The sequence below is a fragment of the Nuphar pumila genome, chromosome 5, assembly GCF_984573655.1.
Source record: "Nuphar pumila chromosome 5, dmNupPumi1.hap1.1, whole genome shotgun sequence".
Taxonomy (NCBI): domain Eukaryota; kingdom Viridiplantae; phylum Streptophyta; class Magnoliopsida; order Nymphaeales; family Nymphaeaceae; genus Nuphar; species Nuphar pumila.
The window spans coordinates 129092756-129109201 of NC_143253.1; the positions used below are offsets into that span (position 1 = coordinate 129092756).

Genomic DNA, 16446 nt, shown 5'->3' on the forward strand with positions numbered 1-16446 from the left:
TAAATTTTTTCCTTTTGTAACTTGTGTTAAATTTATTTCACCTGCTTTGTATATGTATTTTTATGTGTACTTTGTTTTTTATACACAGGATATATAAATTATATAACGAGAAAATTGTTCTCGATATTTATATTTCAAACAATTTTTTTTTTTAAATTTTTGCGACGGATTAGCGACGGATAATATCTGTCGCTAATTAGTATCGACCTTCAATTTAGCGATAGATATTTATCCATCGCAAAACTAAATCGGCCGATGTTTTGCGATGGATTGTAATTCATCGCAAATCTGTCGCTACAATAGTGACGGATGTGTATCTGTCGCAAAACCAAATCTCTGTGGATTAGTGATGGCATCGCGACGGATCATGGCATTCGCTAATCTATTGCAAATTAGCGACGAAAGTACTGACAAATATGTTTTGTAGCTAATTAGAGACTAGGAAATTGTGATGAAAGTTATACGTCGTTAGTCCGTCGCTAAACTGTTCAACGACAGATTTGTGATGGATTAGCGATGGATTACATCCGTCTCTAATCCACAAATTTCTTGTAGTGTCTTGAGAAAATATAACATCTTGAAAAGACATTGATCATTCTCTATTAGAAATGTATAAAAGTTATAACCAAAATTAGTTGGTTTTTTAATGTGTTTACTGTGCCTAACTTTAGTTTCAGGTTCAATATCACAATCATTAGAATATTCAATCATATCATTAACAAGATGATCATTAACTATAATACGACTACCATTAAGAAGAGAATTAAATGCATCTTTATGTTTTATGAAAGTTGTATATCTAGATTCAATAATAACATCATTAGTAATATTTATAAATATATATACTTTATTATGTTCAGTATATCCAACAAATTCATATTTAAATGTTTTAGGTCCGACATTTTTTCTTTCATTTTTTAGAATTTTAACATATGCTAAACAACTTTGAACTTGAAAATAGCTAAAATTAGGTTTCTTACCAAAACACAATTCATAAGGTGATTTAGAGTAAGAAATGTTGTTTAGAATATAGCAAGCAGTAATTAGAGTCTTTCTAGATTGGAATGTAGACCGTATTAAAAAGCATAACATTTATCATTTTTACAAGTGTTCTATTTTTTTTTCTGCTACATCATTTTGTTCATGAATTTTAAGTGCAAATGTTTGAAGAATAATGCCACTATCTTTACAGAATTTATCAGATTCTCCACCTAAGTATTCATCTTCTCTATTTGTTCTTAAGTAAACAATCTTGGGTTTAAATTTATTTTGTACTTCAACAAGAAAAACAAGAAATTTGAAAAGTACTCTAGATTTATGTTTTATCAAATAAAAATAACAGAATTTATAATAGTTATCTATAAATGTAATGAAATACCTATTACCACCATGACTTAATATTATCCATCGTAGACACATCTGAACGCACTAATTCAAATAATTTTTTCTATACCATGAAATGATGGTCTAGTTAGCTTAGTTTGAATGCATGTCTCACACTTATTATTATGTTTTATTTTGACATGACAAGAAACCAAAATAAAATTATTTATATTATGAATGTTGCGAGAATTAATATGTCATAATCGTGAATGCCTAAGAAAATAAGAGTCAAGCATATAAACATAAGTAACAAATTCATTTATGTTCATCATGAACATACCACCAGTGGCAAACCCTTCGTCTACAAAGATTTTTGCTTTGGTCACAATTATAATCCTATATTCAATAAAAAATTTGAAACCTTTTTGTGACAGTAGATTTGCAGAGATTAAGTTTTTATAAACTTTTGAAGCACAACGGACATGCTCAAGTGTTAAGATTTTTTCGAAGGTGAACTTATTTTTTACACTTATTTTTTCCAGCACTTTACGTGCTAAGAGTTTCTGATAAAGAGATTACATCGCTCTCCCTCTTCTTCATACGACTTGAACAAGTTTTTGTTGTTTACCAAAGGAACAATACTTTAAGTATCCAGGTATCAATCTCTATTCACAGTCACCATGAAGGTTTCAAAGATTACAATAATAAGCCTTTCATCTTACTCATTTGGCTTGCAACCAGTCATGTTCTGTTTTTTACATTATCTATCACAATGACATAACTTGCTACAAACATAACAGTTGATATTCTTTTTATCAGTTAATTTTTTTCCATAAAATTCTTTTTATTTTTTTGTGTTTTCATGATTTTGTTACCTCTGTTACTAATAATATTCACTTTTGGATAACCCTTTTTAAGATTTAAATTCGTTTTGTCATGATGACTTGTCTTCTCCTCAATTTGAATGTCATTAAGAACACTATCTAAAGTGATTTTATTATTTTTATGTTTTAGGTGATTCCTGTATTCTTTCTAAGAATCAAGTAGTTTTACAATGATTACTGCAACTTAGAAGTCATTATCAAGATACATATATTTTTTATTGATATTATAAGTCAATATTTACATCTCATGAATTTGAGCAAATATAAACTTATAATCAATGATAAAAAAATTAACATACTAGTTTAGAGAGAACCTTTTATTTTCAATGTCTTTTGCATTGTACTTGATCTTCAAATTATTTCACAACTCTTTAGCTGATTCTAAGGAAAAATATAAGTCAAACAAAGAATCGACTAAAGTGTGCAGGATATGCCCTTTGCATCGATAGTTATATGTGTGTCACTTCTTCATTTTTCTTTCTTTTGTTCTTATGTCTCAACTTCTTTAATAATAATAGTGAAAGATGATCTTTTGATAACATAGTCTATGTACAACTTGAATAACAAGGATACCTTCAATTACTGCTTAAAGTTTGACCTATCAATTTGATCAAGGATTTCAAGGTCACCCCTAACATATGACGAGTTGGATATTGAGTGAGAGGCTATCTTAAAGTTTTAAAATTGTTGGAACAAATGAAAACCAAAGATAAAATTTAAGAAAATCAAGATCTTAATTAATTTTAGAAGCACGTCCTTCCTGTAGTTATGTTTAGAACTTCAATAGCCTTTCTTCGAGATTTAAAAAATGATGTTGAAAAGTCACTCACCTTTGACGGACAGCAGAAAAAGGCTCGATGAGAGAATTTATGGCAAGAACACAAAACCCAACTCATCTGTCCACGTACTTTCAATCATGACTATACCATTAACCAAATGTGAACTACCGAACTTCACATCATAATGATGAAAATAGTAAAAAGACCAGCAAACGATAAACATAAGAGCGCCAGGCCAAGGAAAATTACAAAAGAAAAGGAAAAGAAATGAAAATCAGATGAAAGAAATCTTACCAGTTTGAAAGCGAAATCTCCAACCACTTATAATTCTTCAGGTTTAAAAAAAAATGTCCATTTGTTCTGTTAATGAAAAAAAAAGACTAATCTTCTCAGCATTTGATTATGAAGGCTATTATTGTATTGTTACTTGATATCTAACCCGAGTTAAATAGATAATAACTGAGATAGCTTTTTGTTTGACAGTTTTCAATAAACCAGAAGCCTGTATCAGAAAATTCTGACTGCCCATTTAGAAACAATGACGCCTACATGAAATTTTCTCAAAAAATTAAAAGAGTGTTTACTCAGGCTAACCGTACTGGACTCTGTTCACTTCAGTGAAAGAAATAACCACAGTTGGTGGCGATGGCGGTTATATAATAATGATGCAAATAGGCAGAACAGAAGGGCTTTATTGATGATGGTGATATTTGCAGTTAGCACGTGTGGGCAGCCATGAAATGACCACTAACCATGATTCAAAGGGTGTCAATCAATTGGGAATGGACTCGATTTCGACCCGTACCGGATCCCAGGGTTTGGATACAAAGAAGTGGTCCGAGTCGAAATGATAAGGTCCGATTATTAAATGGACCAGGTTTATGAAATTTTCTACCAAATCTGGATCTGACTCGAGTTCCGATTAAGATCGGTATTTTTTCAATATAAAATATAAAATATAAAATATAAAATTTATTATTTTTCTAAGAATAAACCGAGTGTGGTTTATGTAATTCTTATTGAATCTGGATCAATTGGGCCTAAATCAAGATCCCTTACCTGCACCACTTAGTCATATCCGGGTTTGGACTCACTCACTTCAGCAAAAATCTGACCCGTTGACACCTTTAAGTCATTAAGCCAGTGCATCTCAAAGTCAGCCAAGCAAAACCAAGTATTAGGACTGCAATATACCATCCGTGTCTGACATGTTATTTTCAAATATGCGGTTAAAAAAAGGAGAAGGAAGCTTCGCACAATCACCAACAATATAGGTACTAGATATATGCAATTTTACTAGGGTATTTACAAATATACAATTATAAGGAGCTTCGCAAAGATAAAAAAAATATATGTTCGAACATACATTTAAGTGAAGGCTAAAGAAAGAAGAAAAAGGTTCTTATGGTTTTCCGTGACTATGAGATTTTTATTAAGGTATTTGTGATTTTAAGATTAACATTAAAGACCTTGCATAAATAACAAAATTTTTTATATGCTTCTTGAAGTCCGCAAGTGGGAGTTTGTGATACTTGGCTAATGAAGCGATATATCGCAAGAAGTTCATGAGTTGTCTATTTGCAGTTTTGGTCATTTGACAAATTTTAGCAAATTGTGAGGTTTTTAAGAAAACGCATTATTTTTTGTAATAAAAGTGCTAAATGGCTTAGATTCCTTGTCAGTTCAAACCAGATCTGATCTATATTATCACAGCTAGATATTGTATATCGAAAACCACATCAGATTGGGGAGAAATATGTTTGGGCTTTGTTGAATGAGTCAAAATCTTGTAAAAGGATGTGAGTGGATCTATGTTGAACTTGGATCTAATCTTAACCCATTTTATCTATTCCACAGAAACCAAAAGACTTTACATATTCACAATGGAACCAATAATATGAAAAACCAGATTGGTAATATGATCCAGGTACACTGCTCTATCAAGCAGCCTATGCCCAACTTATTTCCCTAGTAGGCTGTGAGAGAGAGAGAGAGAGAGAGAGCCGAACTATAACCATCAACATTACGATACGAACAACAGGTTCAACCAACATTGAACCTATCGGGAAACCAAAACACGGGCCCAAGACATGCCAAGGAGCCCAAAAAAGAAAAAAAGAAAAAAAGAAAAGTAGCGATGCAAGGAGAGAAGGAAGAAATACAAGAAACAAATACAGTTAGGCGACGAGCATCACCTTGGATCATGAATGGTCCCTGGAGGCAGATGGTGTTGCAGATCAAGGATGTTGATGCGGAGAATGACGTAAACGTCCACCAAAATAAGGTTCACCATTTTGTTGAACACTGCCGGAATATGCCGAAAAATAGTGTTGTTGCGAGTCATCCATACGACCCACCATGACGAGAGCAGCCAGGTTCGCCAAATAATACGCTATTTGTTGCAATGACAAACTTGTTGAGGGCCCCACAACAAATCGTTGGCGAACGATTCCTGACGCACGCTGACCCCCGGCTTATTCCAAGTCACCTTAAAGATGTTTTGAAAAACAGAGCACTCCCAAAAAAGGTGGAAGGCAGATTCTTCAGCCGCCTCACACAACACACATTTACTCGGCAGATGAAATCCGATGGATTTGAGGAAGTTGTCAGTCTGCACCCGATCGTGTAAGATTTGCCAAGCCAGAAAACATGATCTCGGAGTGGGACCCTTGCCTCAGATCAGGATCGTCGGGAACCGGTCCACCCCCGACGGAAGGAGAGCGAGGTAGCCTTCTTTTGAGTGGAAAGATTCGTTCAGAGCAAGGTTACGACCAAAGAACTGAGACTGCGAGTCAACATTGCCATTATGAGACAGAACTGCAGACCATGCTTGGATCCATGATCGCCGAAGCTTTGACATAGTTCGCTGACGCATGCTTGTGGTCCCCACCAATGATTCCACACCACCGTATTTAGCTAGAAGCACGCTTGCACACGAAGACCCAGGTTGGTGTGCAAGCCAGCTCTGCTTCACGACCAAAATCATACTCCCCAGCCGAGAATCCATGATTCCCAAACCCCCCCCTATTTGGGGGTAGTCGAAGAGTGTCTCACCCTATTAGGTGACACTTGTTTTTAGGACCTCGCCTAGACCACAGGAAGTGTGTCACTACCTGAGCTATCTTCTTACTAACCCCCATAGGCATCAAGAACATAGACATAAAAAATTCTGGCATAGCAGAAAGAACGTGTTTGATGAGAGTTAGTCTACCCGCGATAGAAAGGTAGGACGCTTGCCAGCCCGATATTTTTTTTGAACCATTTGGATAGTGTTCCTCCAGGCTGCCGTTGAAACACGACTGATTTGAAGCGGCAGACCCAGATAAGAAAAAGAGTTATCCGAAACCGAGCATCCGAATATCCGCTGGCCCATGTCCAACATTTATGGAGGGGCGTTGACCATGAATAGACAACACTTCTCATAGTTCAAGGATAGACCTGACATCGATTGAAAAAAAAGGACGAGCTTGAATCTTAACATTTGTTGGATGGAGGCCCTTCCAAAGATAATTATGTCATCAGCGTAGGTCAAGATCTGACTACGACACTCTTGAATACCGAGAGATTCAATTAGATCACCCTCCACTGCCCTCTTAACCAAAACCACCAGGCCTTCAGAGACAACGTTAAAGAGTAACAGAGACAGAGGACATCCTTGTCGAAGACCACGCCCAAGTTTGAACTATTTTCCTTTGACCCCATTGATCTGAAACTGAGATTAGGCATTGGTTACCAGCTCATGCACCCAGCTAGAGAAACGCCTACCGAAGCCCAAGTTTGCCAACATGTTGAAGATGAACGACCAATGAACCGAGTCGTAGGCTTTATGAAAGTCAAGCTTCAGGGTGAAAAATGCCCCTCGCTGATCTTTAGGGAGTGCAACACTTCTGTGGCCAAAATGAAGGAATGTTGAAGTCTTCTGTTAGGAATGAAGGCGAACTGTTCCTCCAAAAAAATCTTAGGAGCAATTGACTGCATCCTGTTAGCTAAGACCTTTGCGATAATGCGATATAAACTCCCTAACACTGATATAGGTCTAAACCGCGAGATATCCGATGCGGCTTCCTCCTTAGGAATAAGCGACACAATTGCTAGGTGAGAGTGAACTGGCAATCGGCCATTACGATGAAACTCGGTGAAGACACTAAGAACGTTACTCTTAACGCATTGCCAGAATATGCGAAAGAAATCCACAGGATACCCATCAAAACCTAGAGCTTTCCACCCAGACGACTCCCGCACCGCCGAGACAATTTCTTCTTCGGTGAACAACCCCTGAATCGAGTTGGATAACGCTCGATCCATGGACAAAAATAAAGTTGAACCCATATTGCCACCTACAACTTGGTTGCAGGAATACAGGTTAGAAAAATAGTTGGAGACATCATTGATTACCTGATCGCCCGAAAAGGAGACACCATTGATATACAGAGTGTGAATCACATGTCTTCGATGCCTGTGAGGGTCCAAAGAATGAAAGAACCTTGTATTCCCATCACCAGCTTTAAGCCAAGTCACCCTTGACCGCTGCTTCCAACGAATCTCATCTTTTAGATGCCACGATTGCACTAGAAGAGTCAGCTCGGCCGATCTAGCATTGAGACATTCAATATCTGATGCATTCATATAGGACATGTCCAAGAGAGACTGGTTGATAGAAGCCAGATCTCGCTCTCAATCCCCCAGATTTTGGAATTTGCTTATTCTATTGGAAATAAGCCAAGATTTGATATCGCGAGATAGACAAAAAAGCTTAACCATGCATCTTGTAGCCGCCCGTACTGCAAAGCAAGGTCTATTCCAAGATTGATGGACTAACGACTCAAAGCTCGTCTCCTTAAGTCACCATTGCTCAAATCTAAAGGAGCTATCGCCGGTGAAGCCTTGACCCCATCGGATAACAATCTGACTATGGCCTGAGACAGATGGTAGAAGAAGGCAACAAGAGATGTCATTAATAGAACTCAGCAGCTCTGATGAAACGAGCACCCTGTCTAGCAGATGGAAGCACGGTGTAGATCGTCGATTGGACCACGAGAAAGCTTCACCCACATGGGGAACGTGGTACAACCGATTCATCTGAATAAAGTTTTGGAAGCCCCTCATTGAAGCAGAGTAATTAACCGGAATGCTAGAATCGGTAGGAGACATAAGGCAGTTGAAATCTCCCATGATAATATGTTGGTCCCCGAATGAAGCAATTACCCTATTTAAGTCCAACCAAAACTCCTCTCGATGGCTTTGACGGTGGGGACCATACACCATAGTGACCACTGCTGGAATAGTCTTAGGAGGTAAGGGAAGAGAGATGGATATAGAAAACGTACCTTCATCCACCCGTTGAAAGGCTAGAGAATGCTTCCCGAGGATGAGGATGCCTCCCGCATATTGAGTCGCAGGCTTAAAGAGGAAATCTGCACCACGCCAGATTTCAGAGACGACAGAGCTCGAGATATCTGCCATCTTCGTCTCGCAAAGTGCAATAAGATCAGGCTTTTCTTGACGGATCCAACTCGCCAGGAAAAGACGTTTGGTGGGGCAATTCAGTCCCCGAATATTCCAACACAAGATCTTCATAACTGAAAGTCCGGAAATACCCGAGTGCGGATCCTCACTGACCGCCTAGGAGAGACCCCAGACTCGCCGGAGGGAGATAGCGAATGTCGACGACGTCTCCTAATTGGGAGACCACCCCACCCAGGATGAGAAAACCCCTCGACCGAAGGAGACGGGGTGTTGATGGACGAGATACGCCTATCATCCGCGACCAAGGTCGGTAAACGATCTGCGATCGCGGCAAAGGACTCGCGCATAACAGAATCAACGTTGAAGAGCTGGGCTTGGGAAAGCGCGAGCTTGAGCCGCCGAGCTGCATCGTCCACAGACAGACCTAAAAAGGATGAGAGTTGACCACTCATAGATGACGAACCCGCAATTGACAGATAGGCCAAGTTTGAGGAGCCCTCCAGGCCTGCGAAGTCGCCCTCCCGGATGAAAGAGTAGGAGTTCAATGCAAACGGAGCCCTGCAATCCAAGGCTAACATAGGGGCACTTACCAAACTGATGAAGACCCGGCGAATCGGACAGACGATGCATTTGGTTGAGATAGACGAAACCAAGACTGAAAGGCCATCAACCAGCTTGAAGAAGAAACAATGACGGATCGGGACTCCTGAAAAAGGCGACCTGTGGTCCCGAGCAAGGAGAGAGTCCTCTGAGAGATGAGACCTCTTACGCGAGAAAGGCCCAAACTCAGAAGCCCCACGGGTCGAAGCAAATGAAATATAGGATGTTGCAACTGTCGAGGGGCAGAGAGAAACCTTAGACGCCAAGACGACACCTGACGGTCCCCGATCCCCCTCAAGCTCGAAGAAAGGATCCACCAAAAGGTTCCGCAACAACATATGCCAAGACTCAGATCACCCGGGAAGCCACGACAGCCAACATCTTCCTGACCGAGGCCAAGATGCCTCATCACACCTGCCATTCCACCTGAAAACCTGCCCCACTTCGAAACACGAGCCCAAAAAGGAAGATACTACAGATGATGATGATGATTCCAGCAAACTCACACCCCGAGGCTGCAAACAGCCCCCTGCCGACACAGATACACAAACACTGCCACGGAGCCGCGGTGGCCCGAACCCCAACGCCCCCAAGGAGAGCAAGATGAGGACAACGGACGAAGAACATCCCTGCTCACCCAAGAAGACCTCACAACATCGATAAAGGGCCCCACGCTATCCACCGATCTCTGTACAGCTCGAAAGCCGAGTGGCCAGCACGACCACCAAGACAAAGAGAGGCGAGATCTCGATAAAAGAATCGGGGAGAGCCTACTTGCCTCACCTCTGGCCTTAACAACTCCTCGCACATCAAAAAGAGCGAAAGAAGAGAAATAGTACCTTCGTCGAACGAAAAAAAGAGAATAAGTCGAAGGCACCCCATAACACGCGACCTGCATCCCCGATCTACGCCGAGGAGAAAAGGACGAAAAAGTTGCAGGCACACACACAGAGAGAGAGAGAGAGAGAGAGAGAGAGAGAGAGAGAGAGAGACTTACTAATACAGGCACGGAAGTTTCCTAATAACTAAGACCTGTAATTTGAGAAAATCGTATGGGTAGAGCGGTTCTTGTAATGGATGATTAACAGAAGTTTTGGAATTAACCAACTAGGTGGGAAGTTAACTTACAAACTTTTAGTGTGCACATGAATTAAACAAAAAATTTGGCGGTTACTTTAAAATTTCCCTACTAATAAACATCCTCATCTCACGTCGACAAGTGGAGCGTGAGAAGGCTGAATGTAGATGTAGGATCGCCTCTGATCTGAACTACGTTAAAATCTTGTGTCAATTTCTACCCAGACCAGAGCAAAGATAATAATTATTCTACAACCATTACCATTTTTCTAACATTCATGTTGTGATTTATCATATAATTCTAGTTGAAAACATTCATGATAACCAATGTTGTCAAAATCGATCTGAATTGAATCGGCCCTTAAAGAAACCAAACAGGGGCTAAGATATTTTCAAAAAATCAGGCCGATTTTGGCAAGTCGGCTCAAATCAGGCTGATTCTACTCTGAATTGATTTATTTTCATGTTTAAAATATATATTTACAAAAAATTAAATAAAAATAATCTTTAAAATGGCCTGATTCAAGAACAATACGATTCAAAGAGATGTTGACGAAAAGATTTTAACATACAATGTTGGTAACTACTGAAAAATAATATATGCAACCCAATGGATCGCTATAACAAGAATAAAGGTTCAGTGCATTGACAGTGAAAGTAGTGTGAAACATCAGCTGCACATTTCACATTTTTCTCTTTGGGACTGTACCCCCAAAACTCACAGAACCCTGGCTTGGCCATTACACCAGCACTAAGCAGAAGCAGGTTGGTGGGGCAAACAGGTCTCTTGCGACCGGAAAATGACCACGTCCAGCACATCATCGGTTCCATTGACTAGCTTGAAGAGGCATGCATCGCCTACGACCAGATGGTTTCCCTCTGAGAATGCAGTAAAGCCTTTACCAAGCACGGTCCTCCTACCATGCCGCAGTATATTAACAGGCCATGATCTATGGCTAGGATCGCGAATAATTAGCGACGACTTTCTTGTTGTTAATACCCCTTTCTTCACAAACTCAAGAGGAATGTGCTGCACTCGAATATTTTTGCATTGAATTCAGGAAATCAAGATAAGAGAAGATTATGAAAAAAAATATGTAGCCAGTGAGAAATAAATGATAGAAAGATGAAACATAAGCAATAACAATGATAATAATAATTGCACAATATCACATATCATGTAAGTACTTACAACCCAGTACTTGAGTGAGGGTAAAAGGATGAAAATTTTGTTCGAGTGCGATTAATTATAAACCATTCATAGTTCCTTTGAAAGAAAAGGTTATACCTACTCAGAGAATGTGGATCAAGTTATCCATAGTGTTATGCCTAATAAAGATGCACAAATGAATAGAGATAAAGCACCATAAACCATGCATAGTTAAAGAGAGACTTACAAGCCAGTGCTTGTAGATGCTTGAAGGAGACATTTTAACGATAAAATGAGGACGAGTTATTCCTAAAGTAGCAGCATCAAATGTGCTCTCTCCATCTCTCTCAACTACAGTAGGCCTCTTTGACTTTAGAAGATCATTACTAGGAGAATTTGGCATGTCAAGACTCTCTGTATCCTGTTGAAAACCAGCGTACTTTAAGAGACTAAAATTCTTCGCCTGCACTATCATATAGCAAAAATGTGGTCGAATTGAATCGGCGCATTTTCCATTCAATTCAGTCCAGATTCAGCTGTGTCAGGCCGAATAGACCATATATGTCCTGCAGCGGGTCTGAATCAGCCTATAATTTTTTTCACATTTTTTCAATAGTTTAAATAGACCGATTCAAAACAGTTAGCCTTGATTCGATTCGGACCAATTCGGGCTTCTTTTGGAGAACCAATTTGATTTAGAAACTGCTGACATGGCCAAAAGTATAGAAACACCAAGGAGAACAAGTCAAAATTGTTGCCGATACTAGCATAAAAATCAAAGATAATGCAATTAAGATATCAGCTTTCAAATGGCTTATACCTTTTGAACAGGACGCTCAGAAGAATTAGCCGGTTTTCTCAACCTGCAACCACTACTGCAAGCAATATTCTTCGTATGCATGCCCCTAGATGCTTCAGAGACATGAAAATAAATATTTGACAGAGACACCAGCTTTTTTGGATTGTATAGTATAGAATCCTTACCATCCTTAAGAGCTGGTCTGCAAAATCTTTCACACCCATTTCTATCAAATATTTTAACATCAAACTGCAAAGCACCATCATACCTGAACACCAGAAATTCTCCAAATTCTAATGAATGCATTTCAGCAAATTCAGGCCAACCATTTTGGAAGAACATGCTATACTCGTCTTTATTCACTTCTATATCATGGTAACTACCAAAAGATGTGATCAAAGTGGCACCATCAGTCTTGTCATCCTTGATTATTCTTGCAAAAGATGGAGGTATGTACTACAAAAAACATAGATACAGTAGTGAAAGACCAACAAAAATGAAATGCTATTTAGAATAAAAGAAGTGTCCAGCTAAAATATATCATTGGTGCAGCAAACATATAAATCACACTCCACATGCTCAAACACATATATTTTGCTATTAGTACTGAACAATGACATTTAAATATAGTTTTTTATTATCTATTCAAATCTAAGTTACAGGGACTCGGCAAAACAGGTGCCGCACCCGCATCGACGTGACGCGCGGGTGCGCGTGCGAGTGCGGCACCGGGTGCAGTCAACACGACCCTGGGTGCGGTCAACGCACCCAGGGTCATTTTTGTCCACTTTTTGGCATTAAAAAAAAATCCCCGAAGAAAAGGATGATTAGGGCAAAAAAAATTTTTTGCCCCTAATCTCTCCTCTCCCCCTGAGCTCGAGCTCTCTCCTACCGACGCCCCAGCTCCACCTCCCAGGCTCCTCCTCTCCTTTCGCAGGTACGTACCCTCTCTCGCTCTCTTCTTGTGTCGACAGGGGAGGGGTCAAGCCCCCCCTACACCCTCTCGCTCTCTTGTTGGGTCAGCAGGGGAGGGGGCGAGCCCCCCCTCTCGCTCCCTCTGTTTTCAACAGGTGAGGGGCATCTCCGCCACCGCCCTCATCGACCTCGGTCAGCCCCTCAAGATCCCCCTCCCCAGCGCCTGCTTCAACTCCTCTGATAACGGCCTACCCGCCGTCTACCTGTCCTACGTCGTCCAACCTCCCAACACCCTCCCGGCCATCGCTGCCAGGTACAACACCACCCTCTCCGACCTCATGGCCGTCAATGCCATGGGCTCCCCCGCCATTGCCCCCGGAGACATCCTCGTCGTCCCCTTGGCAGGTTCCAGTCGCTCTCGTTTCGTTTTCCTCGATTTCTTTCTCGTTTTTCCTGAGAGAGTATAGTCCTTTCTGTGTATTCTCTCGGTGAAAATTTTGAGGTTTGGATTGAATGTAGCTTATACTTTTGGGTTTCCAAGATACGCTTTCGACGCCGGATTGATCGTCGCGAACAGGAGCTATGCCATTACTGCTAGCCATTGCGTTCAGTGCAGTTGCAGACCTGCCACTATGAAGTAAAAACTCATCCCCTTCCCTCCCCCCTCCTCCTTTTTTCGTATGTTCTTTCTTTGATTGTTTAATATTCAAGCTTTATGCTTAGCTCTTTTATGAATGTGGGGTGCATGTGGTGATTTGCTGGTTATATTATGGGATGTTGAATTTGTTTAGAGTTTTGACTGCTTTGTTTATTTGTTCCATTGAGCTATTTTTGGTAATCGGCTTATAGTAATGTGTTTATTTGTTGCATTGAGAACTATATTTGGTATTCGGCTTATAGGATATGTTTATTTGTTCCATTGAGCTATATTTGGTATTCGCTTTATGGGGTCTGTTTATTTGTTCCATTGAAGCTATATTTGGTATTCGGCTTGCAGGATCAACGTGAGCAAAAAATGAGGAAAACAAAGGTGGGAGCATTTACTTATTTGATTGATAATTTGATATTTAGGTTGATATACTGCATGCATGATGAATGATATTATGACAATGTTAACTGTTAAATGTTAAACTGTTAAAACTTCAAAATTATATATATATATATATAATTTTTTTTTTACATTTTTGCCCCTACCGCACCCCCGCACCCGGGTTTTTTGGAAGTGCCGCATCCCCGCATCCGCACCCACACCCATGTGACATAGATTCAAATCAATTAAAGATACTAAGCATCCCATCATGAAATTTTACACAATCCCAGCTAAAGGCATGTTCAGATATAAATATCAAAACCAAATTCGTTCAGACATAACATAGAGTAAGGATTCTATACCTTGTTCAAGCTACCTAACCTACTCAATAAAGTGGAAGCCGTATTTTGTACTAGAGAGGCCAGCTCATTCCAGCACTTTCGTAGTCCTAGCAATACGTCCAATAAATCAGAAAAAGGGGAAAAAAAAGAGCAAGAGAGGACCAAGTAAATATTACAGCATTCCTATTCACATGATTTCACTCAGGGGCATGATAATGTATTTTGTTCTTTCTCTTCCTCTGCCATACTGTTGGCATTTCCATATTTCTATATGTATTGTTTGACATGTATGCATCACTACCACATGTTCTAAGAGTCGAACTCAAAAATCAAGATCCAATCATATCATGCTGCCAGTTGCACATATTCAGGGGTATATCCGGAGCTAAACAAAAGAAGGAGAAAGAGATTATGGAAAGAAATTTAAAACTTTTAGAGGTGACAACAGATAGCTATCAAGGCTTATTTTTCAAACAAGTACTGGGGTCAAGATACCATTTTCCTTCTTAAACTGTCTTCACAGACTTCCTGTTTTCTATTGATGGCAAATCATAGCCCTCATTCAATTACCCTTTTCTTTTTTAACAGGTTGATCGTGCATTTGTTCCTTCACTTGTTGAACATTTTGGTATCCATCCTCATGAACTTACCATTCAAGTCCCATCCATTAGTACATGATCATCACCCAAAAAAACGCTGGAAACCCTCATTCAATTACCCTCTTTCTTTTTGCACGGGTTGATCATGCATTTGTTCCTGTCACTTGTTGAACATTTTGGCATCCATCCCCATGAACTCACCATTCAAGTCCCATATATTAATAGCTTGATCATCAAACCAAGAATCAGCTGGAAGCTGCAGAACTCAAAAGCCAAGACTTCTTAAGGGATGTTCAGGCTGCAACCGCATGCAGAAAATGCAGATGAGAAGAGTACTTGCATCGTACTCCATAATGCAATTTCCCAACTTACACCAGTTTCCTGGATAACTGTTGCATCTAAACACCCCAAAAAACACACGAAAAAAAACAAAAAAACTCAACAGAACACAAACAAGCAAAAAACTTTCAACATAGATAGAAATTCTCAACATAAAAACTGTCCTGGATAACTGGTTTATTTTCCACTTAATGCAGCAACTTCTACAGCAATAGCAACCAAAGTACCAAACCCAAAAAAAAAAGGAAGAACACCAACAAGCAAAAAAAACTCGACAAAACACACGCCCCTTCACTCGAAAACTTTCTTTCAACATAGAAATCGAAAAACAGAGTACCCCACATATCGATCACCACTGCCAACCCATCCCATTTGGAAAGAAAACCAAAAAATAAAAACCATCTTCCGATCAAAACCCATTAATCAATCAATCCCTGTAATCACGTTCTTCCAACCACAAATCCTAACGGAATCATCAAACAGAAGAACTAAAAAAGCCCCACAAAAGAGGAAAAGGAAAAAAAAGGAGAAAAGACGGAACAGAGAGAGAGAGAGAGAGAGAGAGAGAGAGAGAGAGAGGAGGTGGTTACGAGCTTGGAGTGGAAATCCCCCATCAAGACCTTGAAGAAGTGCATCCCAACAACTCCTCCACCACGACCTCCCTCCGACTCCCCACTGCTCCGACGCCCCGCCTTCTCCATTCTTCGCGGGAAAACGGAGGAGCGAAAGTAGCAGAAACCAAGCAGCTCTCGCACGCTCGGTGGGATTCCCGACGAGCGTGAGAGCGAAGAAACAAAAAAAACGCTTCGTTGCCCGTGACCCTTGACAGTGTGTTCTTTACTTTCGAGAAATCTCAGCTTGGGAAAGCTTATATTATTTTGCCATTTTCCCGGGGGTTTCCGTTTTCCCTGCCTCTGCACTAACCAAATCCAATTTCGCTAGATACGTTTTCATCTGGGAAAACAGAAAATATGAGTGTACTTTCATAATAGCGTGTGTTAACTGTTAAGGCATGGGGCTCCCAAAGAAAATTGTACACAAAAGTTCACGTGTTTCACTCCCATGGGAGAGGAAAGACCTTTCATGAGAATGAGTAGACATTTCTAACAATCCTGCCAGCTCAGCCTTCCCAAGAAAATGCTTT

General features: G+C 40.0%; 1 protein-coding gene across 2 annotated transcripts; it reads right to left on the reverse strand.

Moving 5' to 3' along the window:
• Positions 1-10674: 10674 nt before the first annotated feature.
• Positions 10675-16230, reverse strand: LOC149838676 (putative B3 domain-containing protein At5g66980). 2 transcript variants are annotated; one of them, XM_090006736.1, is made up of 5 exons: positions 15893-16230; positions 12347-12534; positions 12100-12184; positions 11527-11700; positions 10675-11159 (listed from the first exon to the last, which is right to left on the reverse strand). In XM_090006736.1, the coding sequence occupies exons 1-5, from the start codon at positions 16001-16003 to the stop codon at positions 10881-10883; spliced, it is 837 nt and encodes a 278-aa protein (XP_089862862.1). In that variant the 5' UTR covers positions 16004-16230; the 3' UTR covers positions 10675-10880. The 2 variants fall into 2 exon arrangements, with proteins under 2 accessions (XP_089862862.1, XP_089862863.1); XM_090006737.1 differs by lacking the exon at positions 11527-11700 and having other exon boundaries at positions 12100-12534.
• Between the last annotated feature and the right edge of the window lie 216 nt (positions 16231-16446).

Coding starts and splice junctions, on each gene's coding strand:
- LOC149838676 (XM_090006736.1), bottom strand. CDS start 16,003: ATGGAGAAGGCGGGGCGTCGGAGCAGTGGGGAGTCGGAGGGAGGTCGT. Junction 12,185..12,346: donor GGAGAATTTCTGGTGTTCAG/GTATGATGGTGC, acceptor TGAAGCATCTAG/GGGCATGCATACGAAGAATA. Junction 11,160..11,526: donor GCATCTACAAGCACTGGCTT/GTAAGTCTCTCT, acceptor ATTCGAGTGCAG/CACATTCCTCTTGAGTTTGT.